Source organism: Petaurus breviceps, unplaced genomic scaffold (assembly GCF_028583685.1).
Source record: "Petaurus breviceps papuanus isolate PSGF00001 unplaced genomic scaffold, PetGlider_PUasm1.0 208, whole genome shotgun sequence".
Lineage (NCBI taxonomy): Eukaryota > Metazoa > Chordata > Mammalia > Diprotodontia > Petauridae > Petaurus > Petaurus breviceps.
This window is the reverse complement of record NW_027185852.1, coordinates 31,599,280-31,614,110: the sequence shown is the minus strand read 5'-3', so window position 1 is coordinate 31,614,110 and position 14,831 is coordinate 31,599,280. Positions and strand designations below refer to the sequence as shown.

At 51.1% G+C, this 14,831-nt stretch overlaps 2 protein-coding genes across 5 annotated transcripts in view; one reads left to right on the top strand and one right to left on the bottom strand.

Moving 5' to 3' along the window:
• Positions 1–1,857: 1,857 nt before the first annotated feature.
• On the bottom strand, positions 1,858–14,741 carry LOC138165434 (mediator of RNA polymerase II transcription subunit 8). 4 transcript variants are annotated; one of them, XM_069093789.1, is made up of 8 exons: positions 14,630–14,731; positions 13,753–13,890; positions 13,225–13,343; positions 12,270–12,414; positions 11,894–12,034; positions 11,696–11,777; positions 11,057–11,308; positions 1,858–2,775 (listed from the first exon to the last, which is right to left on the bottom strand). In XM_069093789.1, the coding sequence occupies exons 2-8, from the start codon at positions 13,798–13,800 to the stop codon at positions 2,711–2,713; spliced, it is 852 nt and encodes a 283-aa protein (XP_068949890.1). In that variant the 5' UTR covers positions 13,801–13,890; positions 14,630–14,731; the 3' UTR covers positions 1,858–2,710. The 4 variants fall into 4 exon arrangements, with proteins under 4 accessions (XP_068949890.1, XP_068949891.1, XP_068949892.1 ...); XM_069093790.1 differs by lacking the exon at positions 13,753–13,890 and having other exon boundaries at positions 14,630–14,741; XM_069093791.1 differs by lacking the exon at positions 13,753–13,890 and having other exon boundaries at positions 12,270–12,379; positions 14,630–14,741.
• LOC138165435 (KICSTOR complex protein SZT2-like) overlaps positions 14,722–14,831 on the top strand; it is a 78,181-nt gene continuing 78,071 nt past the window's right edge. The window contains exon 1 of the mRNA XM_069093794.1: positions 14,722–14,817. Coding sequence (XP_068949895.1) covers positions 14,797–14,817 — 21 coding nt within the window. The 5' untranslated portion in view covers positions 14,722–14,796. The remainder of the gene's footprint in view (positions 14,818–14,831) is intronic.

Below are 14,831 nucleotides of genomic sequence, written 5' to 3'. Positions count from 1 at the left end.
TGTATCTGGAGTAGCCAGGTCTGGGCTGGGCATTTGCCCCATGATGCTACTGTCCAGGAGACCCACTGGAGTCCTCAGGCTTAGCTGAGTGAAGGGCAGCAGGCACTTGGGGAGGGGGATGCTGTTGAGATAAGGCAACATCCTGAGCTGGTTGCCTTGGTGCCTGGGGTGGGTGTTTGGAAGCGTCCAAGGCACAGAGAAGTCACTGTCCATGGAGAATTGTTCTCGGCCAGGGTGCTTCACAATGGTGGGTTTGTTCCCAGCTGCTGGGGGGCCGTGGGGGTGGCAGGCAAAGGGCCTGGCTGGAGCTGGTGCGAAGCATTTCGGAGGCGGGGTGGTGGCCCCATATATGACCAAGCCTTGGCATTCTCCCTAACAGACTGAGGTATGAGGGGGGCGAGCCAGCTAGGTAAGGGCAGCATCTGTGACTTGATAGGACGAAGCTGGGACAAAGGGCAATCCTGGGGAAGCTAGAAAGGTTGGGTAATGGAAGCTGTACCCACAGACATAGTCAGAGTTAGGTGGGTGAAAGGCAGATGTCTATCAAAGCGCAGGTCTGAGGAAGATGTCTAACCTGCCACCCTGGGGACCCAAAACTGCTCGGCTAGGCAAACCTAATCTCTGCCCTGGGACTCTTCTATTCCTATCCCCTGACCCCTTCTGGGAAAGGAAAAGCGTCACTCACTTGCTACAAACACCCCCTTGAAGGGCCAGGGGCCATGGCACCTCCCCAGTTCATATCCACATAGTGGCTCCTTTAGAGACTCCTGGCACAGCCCTAGGGAGTACCCAGGGCACTGGGCACAGGTTTTTTGTTAGCAGATGTCTTTCCCAGTGGGCGTGTTCTTTTCTAGAAGATAGTGACTGTATGCCCAGGAGCACGTCTTCAGAGTCTACCTAACCTAGGCCACCAGGATCTTCCCTAACAGAAGATGCAGATCAAGCCTCTGGGATGGGGGCCCATGATCAGTCCCCATCCAGGGATGGATCAAGATCAAGAAAGGAAAGGTCTTGTCTAGGGCCCTGCAGTGAGCTCTGAACCTAGGTGCTCCCAAGTCCTGGAGGTACCCCAATTCTAGTGGGAGAGCTGCAGAAGTGGTTGCACAGTGAAGCATAACCCCTGAATGTCTCTGACGCTTAGCAATATTCCTGGGAGCGCCTGGAGAGACCAGGAGTGCTCTGGGTCCCCAGGCCTCAAGTATTTTTCCCTTGTCTCAACAACAGATGGGTTGGGTGGGCAGGGCTCCAAGGCTGCCACCCATTGAGAAATGCTTCTCCAGTCAAACAGGAGAGAGGCAGGCAATGGCTAAACTGTCTGGAATGGGTAGCTGGAGTGTCTGAGGTGTTGAGTCTCACAAATTTCACTACTGGAGATGTGTGGGAGCTTGCCTGGGCCAAGAGGTGACTCAGGTCACCAGAGGCCCCAGAGGCCTGCTGAGAAGCCAATGCCCAGGCAGAGGCAAAGGGCAAGAGAAAGTTGCAGACCTCCCTGAGGAAAGCCAAGTGAGAACCGTGTCAGAATCCAAGGTAGAAAGCTATCAGCTGCCCTGTGGCCTGTCCTCGGGCAGCCAGGTGCTGGAGTGGATAGAGGTCAGGAAGGTCAGCATTCTAAAACTAGCCTCAGACCCTTATTAGCTCTGTGATCCTGAGGTCACTTCACCAATGTCTGCCAGTTTCCTCATTTGAAAAACGAGGATAATAACATCCACTTCCTAGGTCTGTGAAGATCAAGAGAAATACCTGTAAAGAACTTTGTATATCAAAAAGTGCTACGGAAATGCTATTATAATTATTAACCAAGGCTCTGTTGAGATCTGTGGAGACCAAGCGGCCCACAGTAAAACACTGACACAAGAATCACTTTAAAGCTTTTTTTATTCTGAGGATACATGAGGGATCCAGGAGGGATTCCTGCAGTACCAGGGGCCAGCTGCCTGCCCAAAGGGGCTTTGGAGGGGTCAAAGGGAAGCCCTGGAGAGAAGACAGCTAGAACGGTGGTGTCCCTTTGGAACAGGACCAGCACAACATGCAGGAAGCCAGGCAACTGGTATAGCAATACCCCTGGGCTCTCTTGCTGTTATTGCCCAAGAGTAGGTAGGCAGAGGTGGGGGGCAGACCCCTCAGCCCTCCCCCTCCCTGGGCACAGATCCCACAAGAGATTCAGGTCAAAGGTGGAGGTAACTTTTTGCCAAAGGCCCCAAGGCTATCTCCTTCCTGGATGCTTGCTCAGGAAGCCCCTTTCCCAAACAGAGGAAGAAAGGAAGCTTTTCTCTGTTCAACAATGGGACAGTGCTGTTCTCCACACTGGCCTGTTCCAGCAACTCCCAGTCTAAGACTGGGATTACCAACCCACCCCTTCCTTTAGAAGCTGCAACAACTGTCCCCCGGGCCTTAATGGGAAGGGCCCCAAAGGCCAGGGACTGGACAGGCCTTGAGGTTCACCAAGCCCAGCATATAGGGCCAAGGTTACCTTCTAGGCTGGACCAGCTGCACAGAGCCAGAGAGAGGCCTAAAGCAGTCAGGAGTCCTGGGTAACCTTAACAAGAGGGAAGGCCCAGGAAAGAGGTCTGGTCTCTGAGATGGGGTGTGCCTGTGAGAGGTTCTGCCCTTGGACCTCTGGCACTTCAAAGGCAGGCCCAGGTACTGAGAAAAGGAGAGGGTGGGCCAAGCTCCTGAGGAGGCAGAGCAGTGTCTGTGGTTGGTGAGCAGCTTACCGCTGGTAGGGGTGCATTGAAGCTGACTTGATGTTGGTTTTGATGCCGCTTGGCATTTTACCTAAAAGGAGAAGCAATATAGGGTTGAGCTGGCCCTGTGGAGTCTTGTCCCAGAAAAGCCACCCTCTACCCCATGGTGACCTCCAAATTTTCCTGGCCCTTGTCTCTGGGCTGAGGTACAGGCATTTCCCTTTAGTTAATATCCCCCAGTGCCAGGTGCCAGGCCTTGAGAAAAGCTCAGCACAGAGAAGCGGGGAGAGCAGGAGGTCTGCTGCATCCACACACAGGGACACATATTTCCACTGCCCTCAGGCACAGTCCAGACAAGTCAGCGAGGCAACCTTTTCCGAGGGAATCTATATCAGGGCAGGCTTGTGAAGGGGAGGGGTAGCCTGGCTGCCCGTCAGCCTACAGCAGAGGGGCTCACTCACATCCAATCCCGGGGTAGGGGTGGGATCAAGTGCAAACAACAAAATGGGCAGAGTCTAGGGCCTCCTGTGGCGGCCTGGCCTTGAGGGAGCTCTGACCCCCCCAAGGCACGGCCCTGGAGGTTACCCTCCTGAGTCTTCCCAGCCAGGCACCATCTGGCTGGGTTTGTGAACTCCTGAGCTGAAGTGAAGTATGTGAAGAGCAAATGGGAGGGAGAGGAAACACTGAAGAACAAACAAGCAAGACATACTCTCCTTTGCTGCCAGAAAAAATGCCATGACTGGTGCGATGCCAGCATGGAGCAGAGAGAACATGCCTCATCTCCTGGGGGGGTGTGCCATACCCAGAATGCCTGCAGGACAGCAGAGGGGGGTGCACCATGGAGATGGGCTAAGAAGGCAGCACCACTCCCCTCGGTCCACAGCAGTCTGTGACAGGGAAGAAGGCAGGCCACCAGGCACATCCTAGGTCTAGGATGGCCAGATTCCAAGGAGGGTCAGACAAGGCATGGGCAGCACTGCCTGGAGAAGATGAGAGCCTGCCAGCAGGGGAGGAGGTGGGCCACCAGGCACATCCTAGGTCTAGGATGACTAGATTCCAAGAAGGAATGGGATGGGCAGTGCTGCTTGGAGAAGACGAGAGCCTGCCAGCAGGGAAGGGTCTTTACAGTAAATGTGTCTGAACCAATCTGTAACCAAATAAGCTATTCGCTGGCAAGTGAACGGTCAAAGGATACGGGCAGCAGTGATCAAAGAAAGAAATGCAGCTGGCAACAGCCAAAGAAGGGACGATTCCACTATCTGCCCACTAGACCTGCAAATATGACCTGAATGGTAAATGTGGGAGGGGCTGGAGGTAGGCGGGCAGACAATGGTAACAAGGAGGATGCAAGAATGTGGCGCAGCCCCACAAGAATGGGGTCAGGGATACCCCAACCCACAGCTGAGGCACAAAGGAAAGAAAAGGGGTTCATCCAGGCTGGACTCAGTGATCCTCCTTGCAAGCCATACCTAGTGATATCAAGAATGTGGGGAAGGAGTCAATGCACACAGATATTCTTAGCAGCTGAAGAGCTAGAAACCAGGGAGTGCCCACCGACTGAGAATAGCATAGGAATTTAATAGAATATGACTCTGCCATAAGAAAGGATAAAGGGATGGATCAGAAGAAACTCCGAGTACTTCCAGTCTTATACTTTTTCATCTATGATCCAGCTAGAATGGCCTCCTGGCTGGTTATCAGACATAATACTCCATCTCCTGTCTCCAGGCCTTTGCCTTGGCTGTGCCCTCTGCCTGGAATGCTGTTCTTTCTCGTCTCCACCTTCTGGCCTCCTTATCCTTCAAGACTCGGATAAAATCTCACTTGTGACATGAGGTGATTCCTAGTCCCCCCCGAGTTGCTAAAGTCCTCCTCTTAGATGACCTTTATTCCACTTCCCCTGGGTATAACTTGTTATGTACACAGTCATCTTGAGGGAATGGATGGTGTCTTTGTTTTTCTTTGTATTTCCACAGCTTAGCACAATGCCTGGCACACATAAATGTATGCTGATTGACAGTATGAGCAGACGCAGGGTGAGGTGAGCAGAACTGGGACAACAATTTATACAGGAATGACAACATTTCAAAGAAAAAGTACTTGGAAAGACTGAACGACTCTGATCAATGCAATGACCAATCACAGTTTCAGAGGACTGCTGATGAAGTTGGCTGCCCTGCTACTGACTCAAGACAATGGAGACATTGGTTTTCAGGTGATAGCCAGTGGATGGATTTGCTATGTTTGACTCAGTTTATTACAAGAGGAGGCTTTTGGGGTAATAACAATGATGCCCCCCCCCAAAAAAAAAGGAGAAAAGGTTGTCAATAAAATATTTAAAAAAGAATAGACAAGAAAAGATAAGGGCAGCTTTGGAAAAAAAATGGTGAATTTATTACATACTTTAAAAAACACAAGCTGGATATAAGAGAGCCTTAATTTCTATAGACAATTCTCTTTCTGTTCTTCATATATGGAAATGTCTACATCCACTGAAATTTGTTAAGTTCATAATAACAAAAAATCAAAATTAAAATCCAGAAAAAATTGGAGGGAGAGCAGGTCCAAGAAGGGCTCAAACAACTGCTTTAGGTAGACAGGATGGTGCTAACAAAAGAAAATGACTAATAGGAAATTGATGCCCGAGAGAAATAAGGAGACAGAAAGAGGGTCCTGAGTAGCCTTGGAGGAATTCAAGTCACCAAGCTCACCTGAACTAAACTCTGGGTGCTAACAAACTGGGCAGATGTGATTGCTGAGCGACTGTCAGGGACATCTGAAAGACCAGAGAGATTGATACTGAAGAAAGGGAAACGACAAACGCCCTGATTTTCAAAAAAGGGAAGAGAACAGATTGGCGAGGCCAGTGAGCTGCACGGATTCCTGGGAAAATTCCAGAATGGTTCATTTAAGGAGACAGCGAGCATCTAAATAAGGCTTTGGGGATTAGAAGAGCCAGCTTGGCCTACTCAAGAGAACAGGTCATGCCAGATGAACCTCATTTCCTTTTTACAGAGGATTATTTAAGTGGCAGAACAGTGAAGGCTGTAGACATAGTCACCTAGATTTTAGCAAATCATTTGACTAAGTGTCTTATCATCCTATGGAAAACACAGGAGAGATGTGGCCTAAACCATAGCAGGCTCAAGCTGGGAGGAACCTGAGAGTGCAATGGGTCGGTCTGCTTTGTCCCAGGACCCAAAGGATCATGGGCACCTGTGTGGAACCCTGCTATATGCACTGTCTCTGCATGAGAGTGTGGGCTCTTGGACAGCCAAGACTCACCCTTTCTTCAATGTCTCCTGGGCCCTTGGCAGAGGTGCTACACATAGTAAGCACAGTCATTTTACCACTCAGGACACTGAGGCCCAGTGAGAAGGCACCCTGCCCAGGGTCACATGGCTAGGAATATCTGGGGCAGTGACAGCAGTCTGGTCTTCCTGACTCCACGTCCAAAGAGCCCTGGCTCCTTGGGGCCTCCTGCTAAGCTAATACAGACTGACTCAGAATGAGCTGCATGGCCAAAGGTTGATCTGGCAGGTGTCCAGTGAAGTGCCCTGAGGATCTGTGCTTAGTCCTGGGCTGTTGTTCCCTCTATGAATGATTCATGCTAAGGCAGCAAAACATGGTGACCAGGGAGCTGGACTTGAGAGTCATTAAAGAATGGGGTTCAAAAGTCCTGCCTTCAACACTAAGTACATGAACTACAATTACATTAAAAAAAATAAAGCTACAATTGCTGCCCAGAATTTTTGCTCGCACTGGCAACTCCTGACCCCAGAGGTCTGTTCTGGGTGCCCTGGACAGTTGGGCTGCATGCTGCTGGCTCTTCCCCAGGACAGGAAACCAAGAGAGGCAGGAGAGGAAGCGTACTAATGGGGCGATGCACTTCCCAGACAATGTCCGAGCTGGAAGATCAGCTTAGTCTGAGCCATACCCAGGAGTCCCCCATTATAACCTCTCCCCAAAGGGGCTGCCTGGCCTCCATGAGAAGGTCTCTAAGAAGGGAGAGCTGCCCCATCCCAGCAACTGTGGGACTTTTCATTATAAATTAGCGAGTTTTACCCCTGCTATCCAACCTACATTTTTCCCATTGCTCCTGGTCCTGCCCTCTGGGACCAAACAGAAGAATCTGACCTGTCCTTCACATGACAACCCTTCAGACACCCATAATTCTCATGTCCTGCGGGCCCCCCCCCCCAGCTCCTGTACCATGACTGGAGGTCCCTCCTACCTTGGCTACCCTCCTCTGGAAGGTTTCAGACTCCCCATACATCCTTCCTAAAATAAGGTACCCACACAAATTCACTGTTGATCAAACAGCCATTTTTCGAAAATAACCTGGAATTACTTGAGAAAGAACCAATGTAAAAGCAGCTCACACTTATGCAGCGAGACGCTTTCCCTACTTATATAATCTCATTAGATCTTTCTAGCAGTCTTGGATCTGACATAGCTCCTGAGGCCAGACTTAGCTCCCAAGCCTTGCTCCATGACACCACTGAAAACAGGCCCCAACCTACTCATTTCTTCTCACCAAAGACATCGCTGCTGAGAACAATGATAGAAAAAGGTCCCCTGAAGAGCCCCATAGCCACCTCCATGCTCTCAGCGACAAGACACAGGTGCCTGTCAGCTCAGGCCCTGGCCAAGCCCTAAGATATGACTGGTCCCTAGCATATTTCTGGTTCCATAAAAATGAGAGAATATAAGGAAGTCAAAGAATGCCAAAGACCTGTGGGGCCGAGGCTGACCCAGGCTGCCAAGGGGGCAGAGCCATAAAGAGATGAGAAAGCTGCATCCTCATTTGACAGCAATGACCAATCTTGGTCCCAGAGGGTAGATGATAAGGCCTTGTCCTCCTTATTCCTTGGGAGTTGGGGGTTCTGTCGAGGTCACTTTATCTATTGGGTTTGGGGGGATTTTTTCCTGTTAGAAGGAAGACTCAAGGGTGAGGCAGCATGCTAGGAGATGAATGAGGAATAAAACAGCCAAGGCATCAACAAAAGAGAAAATCAGGTCCAGCTGTCCTCACTGCCCTTCTTCGTCATCCCCTTCTTAAGACCCAGATGAGCACAGGGATCCCAACCTGTAGTGGGAAGGGGAATTTGAAGATCTTCCCTGTCCCTTAATAGACCTTGAGGGGAGTTTGAAGGCTGTGAAGATAATCCCTGCCCCGATAGGCTGAATGTTGTCACATGGAGCCTGTGGTGGGAGGAGTTTGCTGAGGAGAAGCTTAGCCCAGAGAGAAGCTGGTAGAGCATCACTAGCCAGACAGTTAGAGACAGTTGGGGTCAGAGGAGCTTAGGCAAGGAGATAGAGAGTTTTGTGAGTAAATACTGAACTTGTATTGGTTTGTGGGAAGGCTAAAGGATGGCATGGTTCTCAGTGTTATTATGGCTTCAGAATCTCTTTGGTACTATGATGCAATTGACTTACTGGTTTGGGGACTTGGTTTTCTGGTGTCTAAATAAATCCTTCAGCTTTATCCTTTATCTGGAGAGTCTGCATATTTTGTGATTGAACGTCGTGATACTTACAGTCATGGTCTTTATTGTGATCATGGGTGCTGTAAATATTGCACTGGTGCTACATTTGGCGGTGAGGAAGGGATCGCAAAATATCAGAACTCTAGTTGGAGACAGAAGAGATTTAGAAGAAGAAATGGCTATCCCAGGATGGGAGAATTTGCCTTATGCCTCCCTAGCAATAGAGTAAAATAGGGCTCTGTGAAAACTGGGAACAGAGACTGCAGCAGGGAGAACCTAGAGATTTAGAAACATGTTTGCAAAGAATACCAATCAAACCTGGGAGAGAGCTTGAGGCAGTGAGTAGAAGAGGCTGGGTTTTACTAACAGGCTACTGAATTATGTGTAAAAGCAGAGACAAGCTGTTACAAGAGTTGGCTAAGTGCCAGCATTCGCACCCTCCTTTTGAAGAGAGTATCAGAGAGTCTCTGGAAGAAAAGAGCTGTTGTAAATTTGGCTCAGAAAAAGAAGAATAAAAGTAACAGGAGGAAAGTTCATACAGCTTTGGTGGAGTCTGAGCCTAGTTGCTATGACAAAGACTCCCAAGAAAGTCCATGTGTTGTACATGATGGTGACACTGTTACCGAATGTTACAGTTTCATGGTGAAGCCTTTACAGGGGGTAGAAGCTCACCCCATACTGAGAAGGCAGGAGAGTCAGGGAGGAGAAGCAGTGTTAAAGGAGATACTTGAGAATTTCACTCAACAGGAGATTACTGATATTTTGAGCAGATTCACCCAAAGGATGGGAGAATCCTTAGTGTCTTGGATGGTAAGAATTACTGACGATGGAGCTGCTGGGATAGGGCTAGATAAACTGGGCTGCTTGAAATTTATAAATATTTGCCTGAATCCTTTTGTTCAGCAAGCTTTTAGAGGTTTTCATTTGGCAGGAGGTAACAGTACAACCAATTTGTTAGCGTTAACTTCTGACGGATGCAATAAAATGTATCCCACTGATTTTATGTGGCCTAATGGAGACAGACCCTGGTGCTTACTTACAGACTGCATGAGAAAAGTTGAAAGAAGTAATGAAAACTGTTATCATGGCTGGAGATGCAGATATGTATCATGAAATCCCCTTAGCAGTTCCTCATGGAAATATCATGGTAAAGACAGCTCCTCCTGCTTATAAGCACCTACTTCTGATTCCACTAATTGGTGAAATAGGGAACCCTCTTTCAGAGGTGCTGGATAAGATTTCACAGCTAAGAGACTTAGGAGAATGGGAAAATGATAAATTTCCTTGTGAGAAAAGAGTAAATAGCCAGTGGATTTAAATTCAGAATAGATTGCCAAGAAAAGAATTGCTTATTGTTCTATTAAGAGCTGGGGTTGATTTTAGAAAAACTGATGGTATTCCAACTGATAAACTATATAAAATGTACCGTGATAAGCGACTAAAAATCAGATGGAATAGAGAAATAAGAACTGCCCCTACAGATGCTCCTGAATCACTGTATCCCAGTTTGCCACACCTTCAGGGGAACTCAGACTGAAGAAAGTGCTGGGATAGGTGGAAGTGGTCAATGTGCTGAACGTGTGGCAGTGTATCAAGCCACTGGAATAGAGCAAAGACAGTGTCATATATTCTGCTGTGAATGAGGTTATGATAGTGAGTTCATGGATCCCAGAAGCATGGTTGACTCTATATTTGTCTCTTTTTGGCTATTTAGCTGTTAAACGTGTTGCTGAGATTTGTTTTCTGCAGGACTGGTACCCTCCACCTGCAGATGCCTGATTGCTTAAGCCAGATGTCATCCCCTGTCCATGGCTGTGATGTGCCACTTCTGGACCTGGCATCGACCAAGTTCCAGATGACAGCTAAAAAACTGACCTTTTGAATAGGACCTTCTGGACATGGCATTGACCAAGCTCTGGATGACAGCTAAAGAACTGAACTCTCAGATGGTACTTCTTGGGGCAGGGACAGCTCTATGTCCAATTTCGGCCTGAAGTAACTTTGGAGAAGGGACCTTCGCCTCTTACCCCAAGATTTCGAGCCCCATTTGGTCAAGGGGGGAAGAATGGGACACTTGTGCCCAAGTCCCCACCCTAAGCTATTATTTTACGTGTAAACTTTCTCTATTATCCCTGTTATATAGTTGCAAAGTTCTGTTGACACCAGTTTTCCCTAAACCCTCATTTACTGTTAAGGTATTTTTGCTACGTAAGGCACATGAAAGATCTTGGGGCCGAATGTAATGGGAATGGGAATTTGAAGATCTTCCCTGACCCTCAACAGACCTAGGGGGGAGTCTGAAGACCTCCCTTGCTGTGAAGATAAACTCTGCCCTCTGATAGGTTGAATGTAGTCACATGGAGCCTGTGGTGGGAGGAGTTTGCTGGGAAGCAGAGCTCACAAAGAAGCTGGTAGAGAGCTGGCCAGACAGATGGAGACAGTTGGGGACAGAGGAATTTAGGCAAGGAGATTGAAAGTTTTGTGAGTAAATACTGATCTTGTATTGGTTTGTGGGAAGGCTAAAGGATGGCATGTTATTATGGCTTCGGAATCTCTTTGGTACTATGATGGAACTGGCTTACTGGTTTTGGGGTTTGGTTTTCTGGTGTCTAAATAAATCTTTCAGCTTTATCCTCTATTTGGAGAGTTTGGCATATTTTGTGATTGAGTGTCATGTAATAATTATAGTCATGGTCTTTATTGTGATCATGGGTACTGTAAATATTGCACTGGCACTACACAACCTTGAGCCCTGGACCCTATGACCAAGCTTTCCTAGAAGCTTGCAAACACCCTATAGGCCAGCCTGGGTTTCTCTGGGTCAGCCCCTCTGGAGGCACTGTACTTTCTTGCCTCCATGCATTTGCTCACTGCTTCCCTTACCTGGCTGGCCAGCTTGTGCCATCTGTACTCCGCTGAGGAGAGTGCCCTGTTGCTGACTGGACGTGCCTGTCATTTGAACTTGTTGCATACCCGAAGCTCCAGCCAAGAGGGCTCCTGCCCCAGGTTGGCCTGGCTGGCTGGGGCCACTGGTGCCAGGAGGTCTCCAGTTGGACAGCCCCTTACCGAAGGCAACTGCAGCTACCAGGGCATTGGTGTCTGTGGGGTTGAAGGTCTGTTTATTCTGACGGAGACCTAGAAAAGAAGTCCAGCACACTGAGCAGTGGGCCTCAGCAGGACTAGGGGCACCAGGCCCGAGAGCCTGAGGAGGCTTCTGACTGCTCTAATCCATCCAACAGTTCAGGCATGGGAGCAGCAGGCTCCTGTGCTTGCCTCAGACCAGCACACATGTGCTCCCATGAAGGTCATTCGACTACCCTCGTCCCCTGTGGCTTTACAATCAATCCAGGGTCAGTCTCCACATTCGCTTTCCTCCATCCCTGTCCTTTCCTCCCCAAGCTTTGCCATCATGCCCCCACTGTGCTCTCTCTATCTCTACTTTCCATGTCTGTGCCCCCTCCCCTCCTTCCCAATCTTCTCTCCACTGTGATGACCGGCTCCTGTCTTACCAGACACACTCACCTCCACTTTCTGACTCTCGTTCCTCTTTGCTGATTTTCTCTAGTAGGTTTGAGCACATTTTATTCAAGGTCTGAATTTGCTTCTATAAAACATCCAGATGCAACGAAGTGAGCAGGGTCAGGCCTGAGGGTTACCCAAAGAGTAGACTGCAGCCATGCCTCCCAGGGGTCCCCAAAGCAGGACCCTAGTCTCTGTTACCTGGGCAGCATCAGTGCCGATGCGAGCTGCATCTGTGGTCAGCTGCTTCTCCTGCTCCTCCACCTCTGGGTCTGGTTTGGTTCTCAGGTGGTCAGGGACTACCTCGTGACTAAAGACAGGAACCCGACCCTCTGTCTGCCTCTGTCATAAGCACAAAGGGCATGTTGCACCAACATGCCCTCTGCTCCAGAAGAAAGCACTTTGGCCCCTGGCCCATCCACACCACAGGCTATCTTTCCACAAGTACCCCAGAACCGATGCCACCAGCTTAGTGGGGAAAGGGGCAAAGAGCCCCAGTGATGGCAGCAAGGGGAGGGGGATTCTGGAAAGAAGCTGGAATGGGCTATTCAGTATCAGAGCTGCCCCCACTTCTCACCGTGAGCTCCTCATCTCGGTCCGGGGACAGCACCAGAGGAATGATAACCTGGTTCCGGAGCAATGGGGTCTTCTCATGCTTGAGGACCTTGTTGAGAGTGTTCAGCTGTCCTGAGAGCAGAGCAAAGCTGTCCAGGACTGAAGGCCTAGTTGGGACAGAGGAGATGGGAACAGGGCCTGGCTGAAAATGTGGGCTCTGACCCATGGGACCCCTCAGGGAAACAGCAGCTGCCCAAGAGCCCTTCGGACAAAGCTATTGACATAGCCGTAGATTCAGAGCTGCAAAGACCCTTCACATCCAGGCCCACTCAGAACACAGGCACAACCTGGGACTGAGTCAGGCTGTGGGAAAAGAAAAGGCCCTCAAAGCAGCTTGCAGGGTCTGGCCCTCCTCAGGAAAGAAGCTCTATGGCTCAAGTTCCTGTCTAGGTCATGCTGTCTCCAAAAGACCTCTTCTCATGGTTGGGCTAGCCTCTGCTTGCCAATGGAAACACAGTGGGACTTCCCATAGCATTCAAAGTACGAAAGGCTGGGAGAGGAAAATACAGACAGCAAAGGAATAAGGCACATCCTTCTCGCTGTCTTGGTGACTCCCCTGCCCTCCAATCATGCCAGTGAACTGTCAGCTTCTGAGGACAGAGCAGAGTCTGTGCTGCTTGGGGTCCCCCAGTCCCTTGTCTGAAGAGCTTCATCCTCTCCGGGCACAAGTGCCCCAAACCCTCTGCAGCCCCAACCTGCACTAGAGGGACAAGGGGCTCCAGGCCACTAGGGCACTTTGAGTAGTCCAGGCCTAGAAGCTGGAGGGAGGAGGAGGGGTCACTTAACTTCCCTTGCAGGCCCTGGTCCCAGAAGCTGGGAAGCTAGACTATGTGGCTGAGATGCTTCTAGCCTAGGCTGAGGAGCAGTATGCCTGCCTCCTGCTGGGCTCCAGGCCTGCTCCGCCCACCTGCCCTTACCAGGTAAGCCGGTCATACTCGTTCTCCAACTTGCAAATAAAACTTCCCAAGGAGGTTTTCAGATCTGCCACTTGATTCAGCAGGGCATCCACTGACGCCTCCAGTTGCTTCTCTTCCCTCTGAGTAAACAGGGACCAGCCAGTCAGCCTAAGGTGGTCAGGGCCCAGCGTGCCAGACACAGCTCAGGATTTAGAGCCCATGGGGCACCTGGTGCCCAACAAGAAGACCAAGAAGCCCCAGGGAGGGAGAGGAAGGGTTGGCTAGCAGGGGCACAATCCTCATCCCCACTGTACCAGGCTGCCTTTCCCTTCCGAGTCCTATTTGGGTCCTAATGGGCAATCCCAACAGTGAGGACCCACTGCAGAACAGGGTCTGTGTGAGTGATGCTCGTGTCCAAGCAGCACGGCCTTGCCAGGGCCACTGAGCAAGGGTGCGGCCATGGCCAGAGGCCATGTGGGCACCACATTCTGAGGGGACATCGGGCACTCCCAGGGTTCCCTCCTCCACAGGGCAGGATGCTGGGCTCACCCCGAGGTGGGGGTTCGGGGCTCCCCAACCGCATTCTTTCTGCCTCATTAGCTTATGAGAAGCACGTCATTCCTCCCCAGCCTGACGCATCCTGGCATCCTTATCTCCCCTCCTGGGGCATCTGCTTCTGCCAAGTGCCTGCGGGCCGTACCGTGGGGGGGGCCCTCCTGAGGCAGGCTGCCCTGGACGCTCCTGCTCGGTGACACCCCCGCCTCCTACCCGCGTCCCCAGGAAAGGAAGCCTCCATCCCCTCCCACTGGCTTCGCTTGGTCATAGGGCAGCCCTTCTCTCTGCGCATAAACACACAAGCGCCCCCTTCCAGGCTCCCCACCCGGGGGGCCCTTGCCCCCACGCGAGGGTCCCCCAGGGCGCAGACACTCCCCGGCAGGGCTCCCACCTGCTCTTTGAGGCGCATTGTGGGTGATTTTACCCAGAGCCGGGCGGTCCAGGCAGACCAACCTCAATTACACATCTCCTGCCTCTGCTCCCTTTGCCCTGGCGGACCCTCCTTCCTGGAACGCCCTTCCTGCGGCAGGCTCGGGTAAGGTCTTCTCCCCGCACCCCCACCCCGTGCCCCCTCCTCCTTCTCGGTCTCCCGGGGCAAAGGGGGGCAGGCTCGCAGTCTTATGGCCCACCCAAGGGACCCTTCCTGGGCCTCAGATTCTTTATATGTAAAGCAGGAGCACGGCAGGGTTAAGTCGGAGCCCAATCAGGAGCTCGGCGGCTCCGGCCACTTTCCAGGCGCCTTTCCAAGGCACGCTACTGTGCCTCGGAGGGTCCCCCCAGCTCTTGCGCCTGGCCTTCAAGGTCTCCTCCACGGAGCTCCTTTCCACATCCTCGCCTCGATCTCCCCCATAACACCCAGTCCAGCCCTTACCTGCATCTTTTAGGCAACAGGAATTTTACGCCCTGGGGCACCGCTTCCTAGCTTCCGCTTCCGGAAGCACCGCCGTCTAGCCCCGCGACTTCGCAGGAATTTCCGGCGCGACAGCCGAGCGCTTCCGGGTCGCGGCGGGTCAGAGGTCATCCTGGGATCTGACTACCATGGCGGCGGAGTCCGCCGAGGTAAGGACAGGGGC

Bases quoted from the DNA above. Each gene is read 5' to 3' on its own strand.
- LOC138165434 (XM_069093789.1), bottom strand. From the start codon at position 13,800: ATGAGGCAGAAAGAATGCGGTTGGGGAGCCCCGAACCCCCACCTCGGG. The intron at 13,344-13,752 runs GTGAGCCCAGCA...CTGTTTACTCAG, and splicing joins CCCCGAACCCCCACCTCGGG to AGGGAAGAGAAGCAACTGGA. The intron at 12,035-12,269 runs GTGAGAAGTGGG...TGCTTATGACAG, and splicing joins ACCGAGATGAGGAGCTCACG to AGGCAGACAGAGGGTCGGGT.